We start from the raw sequence: 23,317 nt of genomic DNA on the forward strand, positions 1-23,317 counted from the left end.
AGTGTAAGGTCTAAAACTATAGACAAGTTCGTGCTAGTTCTGCCATCTTCTAGAAGTGTTTAATTCATTTTCAGGTAAGCATATTGTGCTACTCCTGGTTTTAATTGTTGCTGAGAATAGTTGGTGGTTATTAATGGTCTAATTGTTATTATTCTTAGGATATATATGGTCAGTAATTTCTGAAATATGTGATGTACATGGAAGGACTTAACTACATATAGGAAGTTAGGTTTCCCAAATTATTACATCATTTTCTTTAATCTGCCCCCTGGTTTGGGATAAAAGGCTATTTTAGTACCAGTTTTTCCATTAATGTGTCTAAGATAATTCATGATGCTCCCTTTACGTTATGTATACACAGTGTACAACAAGTGTGTTTATGAAATCCATGTTGTTTTTTTAAAATCAAGTTTTCAATCTTCTTAGTTGCAGGAGAAAATCTTCTGAGTATTCCATCTTTATCTCATTAAACATGATTTTGTGATGGAGTCTACAGAAGCCAGAGTTTGGGGAAAGGAGAGGCCGCAGGTGAATATAATGCCATAGAGTCCACCCTCCAAGGCAGTTATTTTCTCCATGGGGAGAGAGATTTGTTGTCTGGAGTTCAGTTGTGATACCAGGAGATCTTCAGGCTCCACTTGGAGGTTGGCTACCCTAGACCTGGCAGCACCCTCTGGGTGACTGATGCCACCTGACTGGCATGACTTAATTAGGCCTGACTGCTTGCTGCTGTTCAGCAGCAGCCTCCTTATGACAGCCAGTGGGGTGTAGCAGGGTCTGCCAGACCTAGGTTCTTGCTGTGGAAGCTGACTGGGTGATTTTGACCAGTCCCAGACTTTCAGCCTAACCTACCTCGCAGGATTGTTGTGAAGATCTAAGGGGGGAGAGGAGACTGATGTAAACTGCTTTGGTCCTCACTGCTGAGAAAGACTGTTCTTTTCCTAGGTGGAGACTGTGGTGGGGATAGATTGAAAGCTGAAGTCAGAGAGGCAGATAAACGTAGGTTGAAAGTTGGCTAGAAAGGAGATAGGGTTGTAACTCCAGGTTGGGAAATTTCTGGAGATTTGAGGGGTAGAACCTGGAGAGGGTTGGGTTTGAGGAAGGGTAGAACCCCAGACAGGTACAGTGCCATAGACTCCACCCTCCAGACCATCCATTTCCTCCTGGGGAAGCACTGTTGCCAATCTCCAAACGAGGGCTGAAGATCACTCAGAATTACAACTGTTTTCTAGATGGCAGAGATCAGTTCTCCTGGAGAAAATGGTGGACTCTGTGTCATTATACCCTGCCAAAGTCGCTTCCCTCCTGCTTTGGTCCCCACTGTGGAGAAAGACTACTTTTCCTAGGTAGAGGTTGCAGGAAAGGAGAGGAGATGAAAAGCTAAAGTCAGATCACTTCCTGTACAGAAGATGGTCACTTTGAGGCACATACTCTGCAGCAGGGGTGTCGAACTTATGAGGGCCGGATCTGACATAAATGAGACGTTGTTGGGCTGAGCCATGTCAGGCTGGGCCATATGTGTACTATTTAAGGTTAGGTAGCAGAGATATAAACTTTATAAAGGACGCAGACAAACACAAGAATTAAAAAACCTTAAAACATACTTAAAACATTAGCACTCGTTAGTCTTAAAGGTGCTTTCTTTGTATCTCTCCCATGGGATCCGGGGAACTAGGCAAAGGAAGCTCTGGTTCTTTCCTTCCTTCTTCAGGGGACCAGGAGGGGAGGAGCCTCAGCCAATAAAAGGAAGAGAGGCTTGGCTCTGTAGGTCCTGTGCTATTGAGTAAGCCTGGTAAAGCAAATTGTGATGCAGAAGAAAGCAAGAGAGAGGTAGAACGAAGCAGATGACAGCCAGTTGCTCGAGGGCCTGATAGGAGCCCTCCGAGGGCCTGATTTGGCCCCTGGGCTGCATGTTTGACACCCTTGCTCTATAGTATATCATAACACAAGCATGCCAGGCAAAAAAAGACAGATCACACAACAAGCACAGCTGATGCTAAAAGCGGCAAGATCAAATACGATCTATCGACAGGAAAAGGAGGCAACAACACACTGCAGATGAAAGGAATGCTGAGCTTCAGCATCTGTGTGATTGTCATCATGGTATAACACCACAGCAAATTGACACTGTGTGCCCAAGGCCAGAAGACTCACCTAGAGCCTCTTCCTAGAGCCCATTGTATTTATTCTCACAATGGACCGTATTCCTAGTAACAAAATAAAAGCAAACAAATTTGTGCACTACTTTTTAAAAAGACTGTCTTAGCATCAAGCTGCCTATAATAAAATGCCAAAAAAGTAGTTATTGTTGTGTTGGTATCACACAATTTATAAATATACTAGGAGTAAGGCCCATTGTGGGGGAAAAAAATACAACGGGCTCTAGAAGGAGGCTCTGGGCAAGTGCCTGCCACCCTTGCTGTCTTCCCATCCACCCAAGAGAAGGCATTAACTTCCCCCCACCTCAAGGGAAGCTCATCTCTGCTATCTAGAGAGCAGTTGTAAATCTGAGTGATCTCCAGTGGTTCCTTAGGAGGAAATGGCATTGTACCTGTCTGAGGATCCACCCCTCCTCAAACCCCACCCCTTAAATATCCACGAATTCTCTAACCTGGAGTTGACAACCTATCTCCTTCCCTTTATCTGCCCCTCTGACTTCAGCTTTCCATCTCCTTCCCCCTTCCTGCAGCTTCTACATAGGCTGTCTTTCTCCACAATGGGAGAGTGAGGTACCAAATCAGCTTACATAATTCTCTTCTGCTCCCTTTGATCTGAACAATAACCCTGTGAGACAGGTTAGTCTGTAAGTCTGACTGGTCTGAAATCAGTCAGTCAGCTTCCACAGCAAGGACCTGAGTCCGGCAGACCCCATGCTGAAGCCCTAACTCCTATGCCCTCTTCAAAGTCTACCACAGAATCGCCAAGAATTTCCCATCAACATGGAAAGATACCACTGAAGGCCTCTGGGCAAGTGTCTGCCACCCTTGCTGTCTTCCCACCCACCAAAGTGAAGGCATTCACTCCCTCCACACACACCTCAAGGGGAGCTGATCTCTTGCATCTGGAGAGCAGTTGTAGTTCTGAGTGATCACCAGCCCTCACCTGGGGATTGACAACAGTGGTTCCCATGAGGAAATTGTTGGTTTGGAGTCTATGGCATTGTACCCCTCTGAAGTCCCACACTTCCTCAAACCCTGCCGTCTCCAGGCCCATCCCTTTAAATCTTCAGGAATTTCCTAACCTGGAGTTGGCAAGCCTATCTCCTTCCCTTTATCTGCCCCACTGACTTAAGGTTTCCATCACCTGTGCCCTCCCTGCAGCCTCTATATAGGAAAATTAGTCTTTCTTCACGGGGGGGGGGGCAACTGAAACAGTTTACATCATTCTCTCCCCTCCATGTGATCTGAACAACAACCCTGTGAGGCAGGTTAGGCTGGAAGTCTGTGATCGGAAATCAGTCAGTCAGCTTCCACAGCAAGGACCTGGGTCTGGCAGACCCCACTCTGAAGCCCTAACTCTTATACCCTCCTCAAAATCCACCACAGAATCTCCAGGAATTTCTCACCAACCTGGAACTGGCAGCTGTAATCAGCACTGGGCCCAGTGAGTTCTGCCTCAGAGGCCTGTAGTGATACCTTTCAGACCAACAGTCTCTCTCTGACAGACTGTTTAATAGGGAGGAGTCCTCAGCCATTACATCAGTTTACATTATTCTCCTCTCCTCTGCCCTCCCCCCTTTGATCTGAACAACAACAGCCCCGTGAGACAGTTTAGGCTGGTTTGAAATCACCCAGTCAGCTTCTACAGCCCTCACCTGGAGATTGGCAACAGTGGTTCTCCAGGAGGAAAGGCCTCTCCCTCAGAGTCCATTCTGTCATATTAGCCCACTGTAGCCTAATTGGAATAGAAAGAGTGAAGAGTATTGGCAGCTGGAAAGGGCCCCTCCCTGCTGTGAATGAACATTCTTTTTGGAACCCAACTGTTTTCTCATGAACACAGGCCGGTAGCTGGAGGAGGGGGGGCTGAGGGGCCAGGCACCACAGATCTTTCCTGTTTTACACCCGCACACCTCCTTGCCTGCTCTCAGACCGACTGTCCTGGACTTCCTATAACAGGCCCTGAGGAGAAGCAGTCCTGCTCAGTAAGCTCCCTGTCAGGAGATAACTGCCTCCGTCGAAGGTCAGCTGCCTTCTGCTGGGGTTCTTGCCTGATGGGGCTGTTGGTGGGCGGGGATAGCAGACTCAGCCAATGGCACGGCAGAGACAGTGTGAGCCAATCCTGCTCAAGCCACATGCATCCAATAAAAATCCTGAGAATTGCCACCACGCTTGGGCTTTTATTATTTACCTGATATATTTTGCAATATATAAGTCAAATACCTCCTTTAATTTCTATCAGCATCACAATTGATCTTTTTCTCCCCAGTGTACATAATTATACCATAGTTGAGTAAAGATTAAGATTGTAGTTTAGGATTTGTATTTATATGTTGTGCAGGATAATATATAAAATTAGCTAGGGTCCTATATAAAATGTGAACTTCTATACTATTTTCAGCTTAGCCAAGAAAAGTAAAATTAAATGAATAAAAGGCTAATAGGCTGTGTGTGGTACTCACAAATATGACTAAGGTGTGGTATTGTATAGCAATTTATCTTTTTTGCTGAAGAAAAACTTAGATTTTCTTCTAGTGGGATTTCCATTCTTACCCAAAGGACTGGTCTTCTTTGTGGTCTCTGTGCAGTCCCACATATGGGTACTGGGCCTGGACTGGATTCTATTCAGAAACTTCAGAGCTAATCTCCAGCCTTTTTGGCAGGCTTTCTTCTCTGCTCTGGTGAGCATTGGCTGTGCATGCCTGGAGCTGAGGAGAAAGCTGCCACCCTCTGTTTATTACATCTACTCAGCCTCCCTTTTTGAAGCTTTTCATCCAGTGGTACTAGTCAAGATGACAGAAGAGAGTCTTCATGATGCAAAGCAGCAAATCTCTGCAGACCAATTCCTAGGAGACATCTGTTGGAGAGCTGGCTTCTATGCACTGTTATTTGGCCTTTCAGGGCAACTGGTTGTCCACTAAGAATATAAGAGAAGCCATGTTGGCTCAGGTCAACGGCCCATCCAGTCCAATACTCTATGTCACACAGTGGCCAAAACCCCCCAAGTGCCATCAGGAGGTCCACCAGTGGGGCTAGAAGCTGTCCCACAGTTCCCCTCCCTCAAGCACAAGCATACAGAGCATCACTGCCCCAGACAGAGAGTTCCAACAATAAGCTGTGGCTAATAGCCACAGTTTCACTGGGTGAAACAAGATGCTAGCAGCTAGATGGACCAGTGGTTTGACCTGGCATAGTTCTTATTTCATTTGGGTGCTGCTGATATAATCTTTTTTGTGTGAAAAAATAATTAATACATATAGTGTAAGATTTTAATCCTGCATACATGTGAATGCCTAATTTTGGTTTATACATTATTTTATGTTTTTCAGCATAATTAAAAAGGGGTACAACAAATAGCCTCTAATAGCACCAAATGCTCTGATCTGCTGTTTGCCTGAGAATGATTTTATGCTCCAGCTTTCTTCTTCTATACCTTCTGGTTGCTAATGCAATGGGGCAAAAAGAAGAAGGATCTTCACTTAATTGCTTGGGAGATAAACGTTATGAATTGCATCTTGGCTATTCTCATGGCCTATTAGTTGAGAGCTACTATGGAATTTTAGATTAGTTAGATTAATTTTAAAGTATATGAATGATATTAGTGGAGAGTATTTATCTCTGTTCTGTGTTCAGTATTTCCTTATGCTGCCAGTTCAGCCTTCTGTAAACATTAGTGATATTCATACTTTTATTTTTACCTTATAGTTTATAATAATATTGTTCTGAAATTAAATGCCAATTCAACAATGATGGTAGATTTTTTTTGTATTTGCATTGAAGCTTGTATAGTTTCTGTGCTTGAACAAAATCTATTAGAAGACTCACAAAAGCTCATACCCTACCACAAATTTTGTTAGTCTTTAAGGTGCTACCAGACTCTTATTTTTTTCTACTGCTACAGACAGATTAACACGGCTATCCAACTTGACCATTTCCCCTGTAGTGTTACAAAAAAAGAAGAAATTAGACCTGACTACACAGGTAATTTACACAGAATTCTGTCAAAATCATAAGAGACTGCTAAGTGACTGAGTATATTTCTCCTGTTTATTTAAGGTCTTCTGTGCAGCCTGCTGCAGTCTGAAATGCAAACTGCTGTATATGGACAGAAAGGAAGCCAGAGTGTGTGTAATTTGCCATTCAGTACTAATGAATGGTAAGTAATAGAGGAGGAACTAAAAGTAACATTCTGCTGACTGTGTGCTATAGGGAAACCATCCATGTGCATGAGTGAAACTGATACTATCTTCTAGTATATTTTGTGTTCCTATTGGAGCTGATTGTAATTTGAAAAATTATTTTCATACTGGTAAGATTCAGAAGGCTGGTTCTTATTGTTAATGCCGTAAATAGCTTGAGACCATGGTATAAGGACAGCCTTTCAAACCCTCCAGTATTTCCAAATAGCTTTCTGCATGTTTATCTGCAGAGGTAAAGAAGATAACTGAAGATGGAGCTTTTTCAGTGGTGGTTTGTTAAGAGTTTGCCTAACAGGTATTGTATTGTCTTTCAAGTGCCAGGCCAAAACATTTCTCTTTACTCACACTTTTAATTGAAATGTGCCATTTTTTTTGACCTTTTTATAGCTTGAGAGCTGTTTATGAATTTTACAGACAGATTATGTCTGTAATTTGTTTGTGCTGGTTTTATTGCTGGTTTTGCTTTCTGAGGCTTCTTGAACTGGTTTCTGGAGAGTAAGGATATAAATCCTGAAAATAAATAAATAAATAATCCATCCAAATCCATAACCTCTAGTTTATTCAAAGAGGCTTACTGGAATAGTCCAATTTTCTACCATTTCAGAGGCAGAGATGTGAGGTGGAAATTTTTTCCATTTCTTTGTTCTGTGATTGCAATAACAATGAATGGATGTCATTGCCAGTATAGTATTATTCAGCTTGACAGTTTAGTTGTAATGTTTTCCAGTTCATTATCCCTAGGAATGTGTTAAAAGTACACATGTGTTGGTGATTTGTAAACTGGGGTACTGAGGATAAAGTTACAAATAAATATAATAATCCTAGTTAAAAACTAAGATTATGAATTTACCTGATTGACTATGCAAGCCAAATTGAAATCAAAGCTGAAATTTTTATTGCTATGTCTCCCTTTACATGATGGAAAGAATACTGTATAGGTAATTCAATATCACCACTCTGATATGGAATTAAGTTCTGCATGTGACAAAGTGTCCTAATAACTTCTGTGGATGAGAGTAATAGTTGGTTGAAATGGACAGCCATAACTATGGTATATCATGCAAAGTTCTTCAGGTTTGCTAAAATTAGTGCATTAGCAGTTTCAGTGCTTCCCCCTAAGTTAATACCATGTTAAAGGATATAATGGGTGTAGTGCCTTTAAATTTTTACAAGTACAAGTTGCAATAAAAAGAATTTCCACAAAAACTTTGAATTTGTTTGAATATGACATTTAAACCACCTTTGACATTTTTTCTAATCAAATACAAACTGTTTGTTGCTGTTGGAGCATTAAATTGAGGTGCTTAATGTTTTCTAAACATCAGTCAAAACAAACATGTTATATTAGAACATGGTGTATTTAGAGCATCTGTAAAATTTCTCATTCTTCTGGAAATCCTCTGTCATTGTAATAGGATGTTCAGTATGACCACTACTTTGCTAATGCAAGGGTGTGACGGTAATGAATGGGTTAACAAGAAAACTAAGGACGCATAGAACCTGCGTCAGATGATCTGAGGGTGGGGGCCAGAGTGCTCGGAACTCTCAGAGGTGATTGACAGCTAACGGCTGAGGGCAGTTAGTGTCTGACAGAGTCTGAGGGAGACTGCTGAAGAGAGCAGTTGGTCTGAGAAGGAGCTGAGACAGGAGCTGAGGAGAGTCTTTGAGAGAAGCAAAGCTCACTGTTCACTCTATAAAGACAGCCAAGGGGCTGTGTGTGACTAAAGGAGTCCCAGTAAAAGACCTGAGAGGTCACAGACACAGAGACACTTCTCTTAAGAGCTAAAAAGGTGGTTGAGGGAAAAATGTGGGTCTGGAATTCTGAAGGGCTGGGAGAAGAGACACCAGTCGATTTAAGAGACTTGGCACATTACACCCAAGAGGCCAACCTAGAATAGTGTTGGAGAGTGAAATCTGTATGATCTGTGAAACCTGAGAGACCTAAGTGAACTAGATATTATAAAGCCTGAACTATGAAGAAACTGTTAACTGCTTGAGATACAATATAGCCCATGTATATATTTCCCATTCCCCAGTTGAAGACGGTGTGTGTACGTTAATAAATTTCTGTTGTTTACTTTAAAGTTCTCTGGTGCCAGTATATTGGGAAAGCTATCAAAGCTGCTGTGGTCCCCTACAAACTGACTTTATATTTGAAAGCAAAACAAAACCCCCGAAGAGACTAGTATTGAGAAATCCATATTATACCCACCCCTTGAGTTTCCTAGTCGTGAGGTAAAATTCAAAAAGAAGAACTGAGGCGGAAGAGGTAGCCATAAGGCTGGGGCTGGGGTAGCCATAAGCCGCATGTAGAAGCGATCCAGTGAGACCACGAGGTGCACTGTTATAAAGGGAAAAAAATGTTTGTATACAGAAAGTATGGAACCCACCAAAGCTGTAGTTTTTGCGCAAAAGCTCTAGTAAAATTAACTTGAATTTCTTTTTTCTGGATGGAATCCTTGAAATTCTGGCACCAGTAATTGGTTTATAATAGAGACAAATGCTGCTTTCTCAACAGGTTAAGCAGTTGCAATTGAATATTTTGTCATAAAACTTATGTATTATTGTAGAAGCTCATTTTCAGCAGAGGAAAACACTGGTAACTTTGTTGTAATGACAGAACATCAAAGGGAAGTAATGCTTGCAAGTGACACGTTGTTCAGTGATTTTAACAATGGTGTTAGACATTTCTGCCTCTTTCGTACATTAAATATTTAATGTCTGCTTGACCTAAAAGGTCAGAAATTTGTTATTTCGTGGATTATTGTTATTGTACTCTTTAAAAGGGTTAGCACAGTATAATTGCTGTTTAAAGTATTAAATATTAATATATTTTCCTGAATGCTGATAAAAATGACAAGAAGCGGTGGTGTATTGCAACTATGAATAAAAAAGTAGTGGCTAAGATGAGACCTTTTTGAGGACAAGAAGTATTAAGATAGGAAACTTATGCATATTTCAAAATAAATATTGTGAAAGGTACTTCTTTCTGTAGCAAAGTAGAATATGACATGGGAACATTTGAATCTGAAAGTGTTCTTGTTAAAAAAAGGACGATTATAATATGATTATAATATGATGGAAGGCTTAAAGATAGCGGCTAAACATAAAAACTGTGTTGTAATAGGTGATTTTAACTACCCGCAGATTGATTGGGTCAATATGTGTTCTGGTCGAGAGAAAGAGATTGAGTTTCTTGATGCTCTCAATGACTGTGCTATGGAGCAGATGGTCTCAGAACCTACCAGGGGTGGGGCGATCCTGGATTTGGTCCTAAGTAATGCCCAAGACTTGGTGAGAGATGTAAAAGTGATTGCGCCGCTTGGGAGCAGTGACCATAATGTTATTGATTTCACCGTTTGTATAAATAGGGAGTTGTCGAAAAAGACCGCCACAACCACTTTTAACTTTAAAAGGGGTAAATACACTGAGATGAGGAGGCATGTGAGGAGGAAACTGAAAGGAAAGGTACATACGGTCAAAACCCTTGGGGAAGCTTGGATGCTATTTAAAACTATAATCCTAGAAGCTCAGATAAAATACATACCACAAGTTAGGAAAGGCACAAACAGGCATAAGAAAAGGCCTGCATGGTTAACAAACAAAGTAATGGAAGCTGTAAAAGGTAAGAAAGACTCCTTTAAGCGGTGGAAAACCAGTCCAAGTGAGATTAGTAAAAGGGAACACAGGCTGTGGCAAATCAAATGCAAGACTGTGATCAGGCAGGCAAAAAGGGACTATGAGGAGCATATTGCAAAAAACATAAAGACCAACAATAAAACTTTCAAATATATTAGAAGTAGGAAACCAGCCAGGGAGGCAGTGGGGCCCTTGGATGACCATGGGGTAAAAGGATTACTGAAGGAGGATAGGGAAATGGCTGAGAAGCTAAATGAATTTTTTGCCTCCGTCTTCACTGTGGAAGATGAGAACTTTTTGCCCGCCCCAGAACCACTAATTTTGGAAGGGGTGTTGAAAGACCTGAGTCAGATTGAGGTGACAAAAGAGGAGGTCCTACAACTGATAGACAAATTAAAAACTAATAAGTCACCGGGTCCGGATGACATACATCCGAGAGTTCTGAAAGAACTCAAAGTTGAACTTGTGGATCTTCTAACAAAAATCTGTAATCTTTCATTGAAATTTGCCTCCGTTCCTGAGGACTGGAAGGTAGCAAATGTCACCCCCATCTTTAAAAAGGGTTCCAGAGGAGATCCGGGAAATTACAGGCCAGTCAGTCTGACTTCAATACCGGGAAATTTGGTAGAAACCATTATCAAGGACAGAATGAGTAGGCACATTGATGAACACGGGTTATTGAGGAAGACTCAGCATGGGTTCTGCAAGGGAAGATCTTGCCTCACTAACCTGTTACATTTCTTTGAGGGGGTGAACAAACATGTGGACAAAGGAGACCCGATAGATGTTGTTTACCTTGAATTCCAGAAAGCTTTTGATAAAGTTCCTCATCAAAGGCTCCTTAGAAAACTTGAGAGTCATGGAGTAAAAGGACAGGTCCTCTTGTGGATCAAAAACTGGCTTAGTAATAGGAAGCAGAGAGTCAGTATAAATGGGCAGTCTTCGCAGTGGAGGATGGTAAGCAGTGGGGTGCCGCAGGGCTCGGTACTGGGTCCCATGCTCTTTAACTTGTTCATAAATGATTTAGAGTTGGGAGTGAGCAGTGAAGTGGCCAAGTTTGCGGATGACACTAAATTGTTCAGGGTGGTGAGAACCAGAGAGGATTGTGAGGAACTCCAAAGGGATCTGTTGAAGCTGGGTGAGTGGGCGTCAACATGGCAGATGCGGTTCAATGTGGCCAAGTGCAAAGTAATGCACATTGGGGCCAAGAATCCCAGCTACAAATACAAGTTGATGGGGTGTGAACTGGCAGAGACTGACCAAGAGAGAGATCTTGGGGTCGTGGTAGATAACTCACTGAAAATGTCAAGAGAGTGTGCGTCTGCAATAAAAAAGGCCAACGCCATGCTGGGAATTATTAGGAAGGGAATTGAAAACAAATCAGCCAGTATCATAATGCCCCTGTATAAATCCATGGTGCGGTCTCATTTGGAGTACTGTGTGCAGTTCTGGTCGCTGCACCTCAAAAAGGATATTATAGCATTGGAGAAAGTCCAGAAAAGGGCAACTAGAATGATTAAAGGGCTGGAGCACTTTCCCTATGAAGAAAGGTTGAAACGCTTGGGGCTCTTTAGCTTGGAGAAACGTCGACATGATAGAGGTTTACAAGATAATGCATGGGATGGAGAAAGTAGAGAAAGAAGTACTTTTCTCCCTTTCTCACAATACAAGAACTCGTGGGCATTCGATGAAATTGCTGAGCAGAAAGGTTAAAACGGATAAAAGGAAGTACTTCTTCACCCAAAGGGTGATCAACATGTGGAATTCACTGCCACAGGAGGTGGTGGCGGCCACAAGTATAGCCACCTTCAAGAAGGGTTTAGATAAATATATGGAGCACAGGTCCATCAGTGGCTATTAGCCACAGTGTATGTGTGTATATAAAATTTTTTGCCACTGTGTGACACAGAGTGTTGGACTTGATGGGCCGTTGGCCTGATCCAACATGGCTTCTCTTATGTTCTTATGTTAAGTGTAATAAAATTTAATGCTTTTACAATTTTGTTGATAAACTTTCTGTTTTAGTGAGAACTTGTTAGTGATGAAGAACAAAAGCATTTATAAACTTTATAAGTTGAGCCCATACTCCTTTATCTGGTACCTAACGTTTGTATATCTACATCTGGTAAATTTGTCCTGATGCTTTCTTTCTGCTTGTCAGATCATCTCTATTGTTTGATCCAGAAGCATATCTTCCATTTAATGTATTTAAACTTGTATCATATTTTAAAATCACATAAAGATCACTTCTAATTGAATGATGAGGTTTTGCCTATTCAAAACAAAAGGAAAAATCTGTGAGCCCAATCCTGTCCTTTTCTGAGCCAAGTGTTCTAAGCTCCCAGCAAAGGTGAAAAGGGATGCTTGTTTCCCAGCTTTCTTTGGGCTGGAAATCACCTCCATTATCTGTGCCGAACACCCAAAGGACTGGAGGCACAGACTTGTTTGTTTATTGCCAATAAAACAGCTGTAGTATGAATCAAGTTTAGGAGCTGAGTCTCCAATAACTTGCTGCTTGTTCCAGACAGGCAGGTATGTGGACCAGAAGAGCTAAAGCCCTTGATTAGGGTCAAGCTGTCCAGTACCAATACAAAGGCTCTGCATATAAGCAGGTTCTGATATGGAAGCAATGAGTTGCTAATGCAAACTGACAGCAATGAAAAAAAATCTATCATAATGATCAACTGCAAGTAGCATCTGTCTCCCCCCCCCCCCCCCCGACTAGGATGACAATGGTGTTTTAAAAGTTTACATAAGCTAAATCAGCAGTCCCATAATCTTATATATGTGTATGCTCAGTGGAGACATCACAGATCTCAGTTTGTTCATTTTGAGCACAAACTTGGTTTATGTATACTATCTCCCTTCTCTCCTTGTACACTGGGAATGAAGACAGAAGTCTTCAATCTAATTCCAGTTAGTCATGACCTCTGAATGTGAGTACTTTAATTAACTAAGGCTTATCTCTTGGGTTCTTAACCATGGTCTGATCACGGTTAGATCTGTAGATTTGAATTGAGCCATTCCTTTGTTAGTTTCACATTGACAGCTCCTCCTCCCCTGCTCAGCCAATTCTTCCCCTTTGGAAAACTCTCTCTGCCTTCATTGCCTAATTATGATGCTTATGCACCAGAGAAAATAGGGGTTATTTTCTGTTTGATGTTTGTGCTTTCTAATAAAGAGGAAAAGCATAAGAACATAAGAGAAGCCATGTTGGATCAGGCCAATGGCCCATCCAGTCCAACACTCTGTATCACACAGTGGCCAAAACTCTGTCCAAAATACAGTCCAACACTCTGTATCACTCATATATATACACACTGTGGCTAATAGCCACTGATGGACCTCTGCTCCATATTTTTATCTAACCCCCTCTTGAAGCTGGCTATGCTTGTATCCGCCACCACCTCCTGTAAGCAACTGCTGGCCTGCTAGGCAGAAAACCTAAAGCTGCTTGTAGGTATAAGGTTACTGTTTGTGAACTCAGTGCCTTCTCTTGTGTTTTTTTATTTCCCTAGCCCAAGCCTGGGAGAACATGATGAGTGCCTCAAGCCAGAGTCCTAATCCTAATAATCCTGCTGAGTACTGTTCTACCATTCCTCCCTTGCAGCAAGCCCAGGCTTCTGGAGCCCTGAACTCTCCTCCACCTACCGTTATGGTACCTGTGGGAGTCCTAAAGCATCCAGGTGCAGAAGGTATGGAACTCCCACCTTCCCCTCCATAAACAATTATCTTTTTATTTATACCAATTTGTGAGCTAGCATGTTCCTGTGGATAGTGTATGAAGCTTGGACTGAGAAGATCTGATATGAAATCTCCATTCAGCTATGCATTTTCTGAGCAAGTTAGTATGCTGCAGCTTTTTAAAATCCACAGAACTGTGACTAACCCAATGGAGGAGTTGTGTATATTTATGTAATGAGAAGTGTGTAGTGTTTCTGTATGCTGTGTGGTAAAATAGTGATTTCTTTTATTTAGTTGGTCTGCATTCTAAAATAGTAATATGAGTATGTGAAAGAACGGAAGATTTGTAACACTTACCGTGAAGCTTCCTTCTCGGTGGACTGGCAGTGGGTCGGTCCGACTACTGGGTATAGGCTCCTCCTCCTCTTCACAGGGTCGGGTCTTCAAACGATCCAGAGAGGGGGGGAGTGGCCTATACCTCCCAGCTCCCGCCAGGTGTATCCAAGCTGTCTCCCCTAAGGAAAAAACACCTTCCACAACCTCCCCATTCACATGCAAAGTCAGATGAACAAGGAAAAAACCTTTATTATGTTTCAACACCACCAAAATAGTAGATTGAAAACAGACATTGGCAATACTGAAAACAATACAATCCCAACAAGGAACAGTCGAGGCCCCAAGATACATCTCCAAAACCCAGGAAGCCGTTCAACCTTAATCGGGCGGGCCGGACCGACCCACTGCCAGTCCACCGAGAAGGAAGCTTCACGGTAAGTGTTACAAATCTTCCGTTCTCCGGTGGTCTGGACAGTGGGTCGGTCCGACTACTGGGACGTAACAAAGCTGAACATCCCCCGGGTGGGACCGGCTTCCCTATTTAGAGTGCATGTTGCAGCACCCGCCTTCCAAAGGCCGCCTCTGCAGACGCCCATTTATCCACCCTGTAGTGTCTGGTAAAGGTATGTACCGACCTCCAAGTCGCTGCTTTACACACATCCTCCAGTGATGGGAACGACCGATACACAGCGGATGTTGCAGCACCCCGCAGTGAATGAGCCGTAATCCCATCCGGAGGGACTAGACCTTGGGATTTGTAGGCCAACCCAATACACTCCCGAAGCCACCTGCTAAGGGAAGACGTAGAAACCTGTTGTCCTTTGCGCTTCCTATCAAAGGAAACAAACAATGAATCGGACTTTCTCCAGTCCTTTGAACGTTCAATATAAAAACACAACGCTCTTTTAACGTCCAAACAGTGCAAATCCCGTTCCTTGGGAGACTGAGGATTAGGGCAAAAATTAGGGAGAACTATTTCCTGGGACCTATGGAAAACCGAATTAACCTTAGGAATAAAGGATGGGTCCGGTCTCAGAACCACCTTTTCATTATGAAAGGTACACAAGTCCTTATCCACCGAAAGAGCCCTCAACTCCGACACTCTCCGTGCCGAGGTGATGCCCACCAGAAAAAGGGTTTTTAGCGTCAGTTCCTTAAGCCCGCAAGAGGCCATGGGTTCAAAAGGCCGTTTGCACAAGGCCTTTAAGACCACATTCAATTTCCACGAAGGGAACCTGTGTACTTGTGGAGGTCTAAGGAGAGCCACACCCCTCAAGAAACGCTTAATATGAGGGTGCGCCGACAGGGCCTTACGCCCCCGCACTCCTTGGATGGACGAAATGGCCGCCACTTGCCTCCGAAGCGTGCTAGTGGACAAACCCTTGTCAACCCCTTCTTGGAGGAAGGCAAGGACTCCTTTCACCTTAACCGAAATCGGGTCCCATCCCCGTTGGGAAGACCATGCGGAGAAAACTTTCCAGGTGGTATTGTACACCCTATTAGTGGAACCTTTGCGAGATGCTAACATAGTGTCCACTACCCCCTCACTATAACCTAGCTCCTCGAGCTGGCCCCGCTCAATCTCCAGACTGTCAAGTTTAACAACTCTGGTTGCGGATGAAGCACGCTGCCCTGAGACAGAAGGTCCTCTCTGCTCGGGAGTCGCCAGGGAGGCTGAACCGACAGTCTCAGAAGTTCCTGGAACCACGACCGCCTCGGCCAGAAGGGAGCCACGAGCACCAGCTCCGCTCTGAAGTCCACCACCCTCTGAATCACCCTGGGTAGAAGAGGAAGGGGAGGAAAGGCGTACAGTAGTCCCCCTGGCCACTCGGCGCTGAGAGCATCGTTCCCTTCTGCCCGCAAGTCTCTGTTCTTGGCAAAAAACCTGTCCACCTGGCGGTTCTCCGCCGTGGCAAACAAGTCTACTGCCACCAGACCGTATCTCTGCACAATCAATCTGAAGATGTCTCTGTGAAGCATCCACTCTGTCTGGTCCAACCAGCGCCTGCTGAGCCAGTCCGCCAGAAGGTTGTCCTTCCCCGGAACGTGAACCGCCTTTAACGACAGAAGGTTGACCTCCGCCCATTCGAATAGAGTTTTTGCCTCGGCATGTAGCGACCTTACCCTGGTCCCTCCCTGCCTGTTCACATATGCTTTGGCTGTCACATTGTCCGTTTTCACAAGTACGTGGTGACCTCTCATTACTGTCTGCAACCCCTGTAAGCCCAGACGAATCGCTCTGAGCTCCAGGAAATTGATGCTGCGCTTCATCTCGTGGGACTCCCACTGCCCCTGGACCATCTGATCCTGTGAGTGAGCCCCCCAACCCCATAGGCTGGCATCCGTGGTCATACAGACCCTCTGAGGTTCTCGGAGCGGATAGCCCGGAAGAAAAAGGCTTGGGTCCATCCACCACTGAAGCTGAAATGTCAACCCGGGTGGTAAGATCACTAGTTTGGGGATTTTCCTCCCTATTACCTCCTGGAATGGACGTAGGAACAACTGTAGGGGACGAGTATGGAACCTGGCCCAAGGAAGTAAATCCTGAAAGGAAACCATCATCCCTAACAGCCGTGCTAACTTCATCACTGGGACCCTGCGCTGCTGTAAGACCTCTTGCAAGAGGAGCCAAAACCTCTCTTGCCTCTCTGAGGTCACAAAGACTTTGTCCAGAGTAGTGTCTATCTCCACCCCCAGGTGCACAAGCCTCTGGGAGGGGAGGAGATTGCTTTTCTCTAGATTTATCACAAACCCGTGGTCCCGTAGCAAGAGCACTGTTTGTTGCGTGGCTTCTAGACAATGCTGGTAAGACCCCGCCTTCACCAGAATGTCGTCGAGGTAAGGAAAGAGAGCTACTCCCTGCAACCTCAACTCCGCCACCAGGGTCACCAGGATCTTGGTAAACACTCGGGGCGATGACTTCAGGCCGAAAGGAAGAGCTCGATACTGGTAGTGTTTCCCCCCGTAGGAGAACCGAAGGAAGTTCCTGTGTGATTCCCGAATGGGAACATGTAAGTAGGCCTCTGATAGATCCAAGGAGGCCAGAAAATCCTGGGGCTGAATGGCTGGTAATACTGACCGAAGGGTTTCCATCTTGAAATGTCTTGTCTGGACAAACTTGTTGAGCCATTTCAGATCCAGGATAGTTCTGAACTCCCCGTTCTTTTTTGGAACCAAAAATATAACTGAGTAAACTCCCAAACCTCGTTGGGGTACAGGGACGGGCTCTATTGCCCCTATGTCCAACAAGTGATGAATAGCTGACATCATAGCCCTGTGAGCAATCACATCTCTTTTCCGTGGGACCCAACGAAAATGGTTGGGAGGAAGGGAGTGGAATTCCAAGGTATAGCCCTGCTCTACCACTTCTAGGACCCATTTGTCGTGAACTGACTGTCTCCAAACTCTTACGAATAAAGAAAGGCGGCCGCCTATCTTTCCTACCGTCTGAGGATAGGCATAGTCATTGGGATCCCCCTTTTTTGGAGGGGTTCTTAGCATTTTGGTCGGGCTTTCCCGAAAAATAGGGCTTGGAGTCACGTCCCTTTTGATGCCACTTTCCTCTAAAAGAACGAAAGGAACCCTGTCGGAAAGGCTTCTTGGAGTCACGAAAGGCAGGAAAGGATTTCTTCTGCCTTGAGTCTTTACTCTTAGAAGGTAAAACCTTCTTCTTGTCTTTATTCTCAATGAGGTACCTGTCCAGGTCTTCCCCAAACAATAGGGAACCCTTAAAGGGAACCGCTGCGACTCTAGCCTGTGCTGCCGTGTCAGCCTCCCAATTGCGCAGCCAAATATTGCGTCGTGCAGCCACGCCGCAAGCCATGGCCTTGGCTGCCAATTGCATGGTATCCAAAGAACTGTCAGCTACAAAGGCAGCAGATAGGGCAATCTTTTTTAGTTCATCTTTGAACTCCTTAGGGGCTCCACTCTCTGCTGACGCCAAATTATTGGCCCAGGTGCACATTGCTCTAGCAAACAGAGAAGAAGTGGTAGACGCTTTGATGGCCCATGCATTAGCTTCAAATTCCTTACGAAGAGCTTGTTCAATCCTCCTGTCACATGGATCCCTGGGTAAACCATCTGCATCCATGGGCAGGACTGAATTAGAGATCAGGCTGGTTACAGGGTCATCTACTGTAGGCAGCTTTAATCTCTTAGTGGCCTGTGGGATAAGCGAGTAGAGTTTGGAGAGGACCTGATGGTTAGCCTTTGGCTTGGCCGGATGCTCCCATTCAGCCTTAATTAAAGCAAAAAAGGGTGCTGGCAAGGGGACCCCTGTCTGGGCACTACTCAGTTTTGGCATCATATCCCCTGTAGGGAGATCAGGATCCAAATCCTCGTTCTCCTTGGGTGTGGCTACAAAGTTTAAGGTCCTCAAAACCTTGGGGAGCAACTTAGAGTAGTACTCGAGGGGAAAAAGCCTGGACTGCACGGTATCAGGATGTTCTTCCTCCTCAGAAAGCTCGCCATCTTCCTTATCTGACTGCTGATCAGAGCCCTCTGACTCCTCAGCAGAACTCGGAAGGGGAAATTCCAAATCTGGCAGGGGCTTATTCCTGGACCGATCTTCCAAGGTGTCACAAGGGCTAAGATCTCTGCCTCTTTTTCTTCCACCTAACTTCTTCTGTCCCTTCAATGAAGCAGAAGAGCCCAATTGCTGATTTAAATCCTGCCCCAATTCCTTTAACATCTCCTTTTTTAGCCACTGCAATAAGTTCATTTTGGCATCTTCCCCCGTAAGATCAATGCTCTGAGCTTCTTGTCGAGGGGTCAGGTTGTCTGAAAGGAGGGGCAGATCACACTCGCTGGGGGAGTTACTCTGTGAGCTGGCCGCCATCTTGTTGCTCTCCTCGTCCCTAAAAGGAAGTGAGAGCAAGGGCATAGGAAAAAGCGCGGGAAAAGGCACTCAAAATGGGGGATAGGCAGACTCCGTCACACCCTTAAGGAAACCTGAGGAGTCTTGCCTTCAGCTCTTAAGAGCCACAACGCAACGGACTCTCCCCCCCCTTCAAGCCCCAATTCCACAAAATGAGGCATTAAGGTGAAAAGGGGGAACCCTCTTCCAGAGTTCCAGACCGACGGGGCCCAACGCTTCCGTCCCGGGAAGGCTTACCGCTCTCCGCTGCGCAGACCGACGTCACCAGGCTTCCCAGCCAAAAAACGTCCGGTCCCAGCCACAAGAAAGAGCCGGCGTCGGATGACCGCTGCGATCGAACGCACCGTAATCCGAGCCCTCTGTCGCCTCTTTCTTCAGCCTCCGCTCCGTTCCACACGCGGCTGTGGGGAAACGGAGCGTCACGGAGCCCAGCCGAACGATCCGCGGTCTACTAACGAGTAGACCCCAAAGGCTTGCTCCTGCCGGCGTTGTAAGGGTAAGACCCTACGCTTCCGGCCTGTCTTAAATCTTCTCTCTGGATCTTCTGCGCTTATTGAAGCGCTCCTGGAAGAACCGTCCTGCTCAGTGCAGGGCCGGGAAAAAAACTGGCGGGAGCTGGGAGGTATAGGCCACTCCCCCCCTCTCTGGATCGTTTGAAGACCCGACCCTGTGAAGAGGAGGAGGAGCCTATACCCAGTAGTCGGACCGACCCACTGTCCAGACCACCGGAGAACTGTGTTCAGAGGCTGCACTTTGCTTGCTGTTTCTGCTGCAGCAATTCTTAGAGATCTGTAGGTTTGCTAACAAGTTTTAAGATTTCAGCTGTGAGAATTATTGTTGTATCCAAACTCCCCCCCCCCTCTGTTTTGGATCATGGCCTTGGTTAGCATTCAAGCTCCAATCACTGCTCTTCTTACTTTGTATTTAAATATTTTTTCTTTCACCACTATTTTATAAGTTGCAGATGCTTGTTTTCACTTTGCTTGATGCACACACTTCTGTTAAACTGTCTTACCTTTTTCCCTAGTTGTTCAGCCCAGAGAACAAAGACGTGTTTGGTTTGCAGATGGCATATTACCCAATGGAGAAGTAGCTGATGCAGCAAAGTTGACCGTGGCTGGAACAGCCTCCACAGGAACACTAGCAGTGTCACATGATCCAAGCAAGCCTATAGACAACAGTACTTCACCAGCAGAGGTGAGAAATAACCTGATTTGTTGCATGGAATATTGGTCAGTTCAAATATTATTGGTTCTTTAAATATTTGTGATACAGTGTACACTGGGGGAAAATGGCTCCTTGTACCTAGTTGTATGGGAGGAGTGGTTTCTGTTAATTCCCAGGTACTTCTACAGATGAGCTAGCTGTCAATATATTTCTTTTGTATAAAATTTTGTGGAACAGATTGCTCTTTTATCTTTGTTGACTTAGTGAAGGCTATCCAGATTTACACTTTATGTTGTATTTGTTTGTCACCTCTTGTAGACTGAAAACACTCTGACATTTTCTAGAAGTATAACTCAGGTTGGAAGTCCAGTTGGCAGTGCAATGAACCTTATTCCGGAAGATGGTCTTCCTCCAATTCTCATCTCTACTGGGGTAAAAGGAGGTGAGAGCACAACAGTAGACTATCTGTAACCAATTGAAATGTACTTTAGAGCAGGGATGTTGAACTCATTTAGGCTGGATCTGACATAAATGGGAATTTGTAAGGCTGGCCATGTGTGTCATAAAATGTAATGGTAGGTAGTGGAGATATAAACTGTATAAAGGAAACAGACAAATACAATTAAAGATTTTTTTAACTTAAAATTCAAACATGCTTAAAACTCTTGTGATATTTTGTTTAAAATGGAAAAGTGAAGAACAGTGGGATTTCGCAATGCACTTTTAAAAATAAAACATAAGAAAAAGCACAGGGATTACAGCAACTAAAAATATAAACTTAAAATATAAAATGCTCTGAGTCTAGGAAAACAAGAATTGGCTGGGCATTACAAGCTTCTCAGTGGCTATCCAGTGTAATATTCCCCCTTGACTGTAGGTTCCCACCTTAGAGTACTCACTAGGCACCAATTCTCAGGTCCGTTTAGCAGAGACAAGCTGGCTCAAAGCATCAAGCCTTTATTTACAAGGAGACCACTCTAGGAAGCAAAAGCTTCAACTGGCCTTATGAATGCTTAAAAGTGAAACTACTCATTGAGATACATTGCAGCACAGACAAAGTTGCAAGGTAAACGTGGAATGGATTTTCCATTAAGGTCTCTGCATCCAGATAGACTACTCCCAGAGTAATCAGTCTGGGCATAGAGACCTTAATGGGAAATCCATTTTGCATTTTCTTGGCAGCTTTGCAAGCCCAGAAGAGCTTCCTGCTGGAGCAGGCAAAAACAAGGTAGAAGGAGCTGGGAACTTTGGCAGCTTTGGAGCTGCAAAGAGTGAGAACAGAATGAGGAGGAGAGGGGAGAGAAGAGCTGTGGGCCTGATTAAGGCCCTGGGCAGACCGGTTTCAGCCTGTGGGACATAAGTTTGACACTCCTGCTCTAGAGTGACCCATACTGAAACTTAACCTGTGTTGGGTCAGGGAGGGGGAAAAAGGGCTTTTACTGGTTTAATCATTGGGCAAAGCCAGGCATAGAGAATGGTATCTATTATTGTGGCATTTCGTATAACATTTTATATACAGAATGGCATTTGGGTGTACTGGAGAGTGGTAGGGAGAACAGAAGGTTGAACTTGGATGCCAGCCAAATTGGAAATCAAATGTTAAACATTCCCCCCCCCCCCCAATCTGTGCTAGAAACTGTCATTGCTAATGTGTGCCTGGTTTGCTGCAAATATTCAAGGGCCACTGTGACTGGCTGGCAGACACGTGTCTCTCTTTCCCTTACCTTTCATATTAGAGAGGGTCATTTTGAAAGCACTGGGAAGAAACTGTGGAATGAAACTGTGACGGAACCGGCCCGATTCTGCCTTCAGACCCGGTCCCGTCAGCTCCCTATTGAGTCGCCAACTCCTGGAGGGAGCTATTTCTCCTCCTGCCCCTTGGGCGCGCTGCCACCACCTGCTCAGTCCCGGGGTTCAGATTGAGAGGAACAGGACTCCCAATCCCCCTCTCCAGCTGTGAGGCTAGGCCTCCAGGTCCTCTGCCCCCCTGTACTTGGGTTTCACAGAGACCTCAACACTTCTTTGGGGCACCCCTGGAGGATTGGCACCTTATCCAACTGCATGCCTTCCCCCTTCCCTGGGGCCCCCTTCCTAAAAACAGCGTGGTCTAAAGCGGTCTGGGGATCTATGTGGTACCACCTGCTCAGTCCCGGGGTTCAGATTGAGAGGAACAGGACTCCCAATCCCCCTCTCCAGCTGTGAGGCTAGGCCTCCAGGTCCTCTGCCCCCCTGTACTTGGGTTTCACAGAGACCTCAGCACTTCTTTGGGGCACCCCTGGAGGATTGGCACCTTATCCAACTGCATGCCTTCCCCCTTCCCTGGGGCCCCCTTCCTAAAAACAGCGCGGTCTAAAGCGGTCTGGGGATCTATGTGGTACAGAGATTGACTGCCAGCATTTAAACAGTAAAAATATATTTATTTAAAAAGAGAAACAGATAGGAAAAGAAAAACAAAACAAAACCAGTTGCATTTAAAAAGTTAGCACAGCACAGCACACGCACAGCAAACAGCCTGACAAACAAAATGTGTTATAAACGCGTCCTGCTGGCCCTGATCTAAACTTGCCCTGTCTTGTGAATTACTTACTTTGTCTTACTGCCTGGAGGCCTCATTCTCTTTTGAATAGGCCGCATGCACAGGCAGGAGCTCTCCCACTGGCAACCTCTTCCTTCGAGCTGCAGCTGAGAACTGAACTCTCTTCCTGCCTAACACATGGCAAGAACAAAAGCACTTCCTGCCTCTCTAGGAGATTTTCCCCCTAGCGTTGTTGGTTTGGTTCTGGAAGGGAGGGGGGGGAGTGAGAGGAAGGCTACAAAGCCTGCTGAGGGATTTACTGATCCCTGCCAATGAAGCACCAACACTCTAAGATGGTGTTTCTCCACAGAAACTATTGGTCAGTAATTCTGAGTAATCTCTATAATAATAATTAAAATTCTGTACTGGGCACACACACTATGACATCTATACTGGGTGGTTGAGCCTCAACTGCCAAGGATCTTGCAAGAGCATGCATGAGGTTTAGGTTGATGGATGAAATTGTTTTAGCCTAGTAGAATCCTTGATTTTTCATCTTTGAAAAGCTGAACTCTGATCTATATTACAAACTGCTTTAAATATTAGTTTTGAAAGCAGTTGATTGTGTTGCATTAGGAGCTGCTATTTAAAGGAAATTTCATGGAGATTGTAAATTTAGTTTTACAGCATATTATTAGGGTTGTCTGGTCCCCTCACTGGTCCAGTGGGTGGGGGGTTGGGGAGC

The 23,317-nt window shown here is 44.7% G+C and overlaps 1 protein-coding gene across 1 annotated transcript in view; it reads left to right on the forward strand.

Annotated features, from left to right (window-relative positions):
• ZFYVE9 (zinc finger FYVE-type containing 9) overlaps window positions 1-23,317 on the forward strand; it is a 73,926-nt gene that overhangs the window by 10,404 nt on the left and 40,205 nt on the right. Inside the window, exons 4-7 of the mRNA XM_060231810.1 lie at window positions 6,213-6,312; window positions 13,513-13,689; window positions 19,918-20,087; window positions 20,376-20,499. Of these exons, the coding sequence (XP_060087793.1) occupies window positions 6,213-6,312; window positions 13,513-13,689; window positions 19,918-20,087; window positions 20,376-20,499 (571 nt within the window). The remainder of the gene's footprint in view (window positions 1-6,212; window positions 6,313-13,512; window positions 13,690-19,917; window positions 20,088-20,375; window positions 20,500-23,317) is intronic.

Source organism: Heteronotia binoei, chromosome 2 (genome assembly GCF_032191835.1).
Source record: "Heteronotia binoei isolate CCM8104 ecotype False Entrance Well chromosome 2, APGP_CSIRO_Hbin_v1, whole genome shotgun sequence".
In the NCBI taxonomy this organism is placed as follows: Eukaryota; Metazoa; Chordata; class Lepidosauria; order Squamata; family Gekkonidae; genus Heteronotia; species Heteronotia binoei.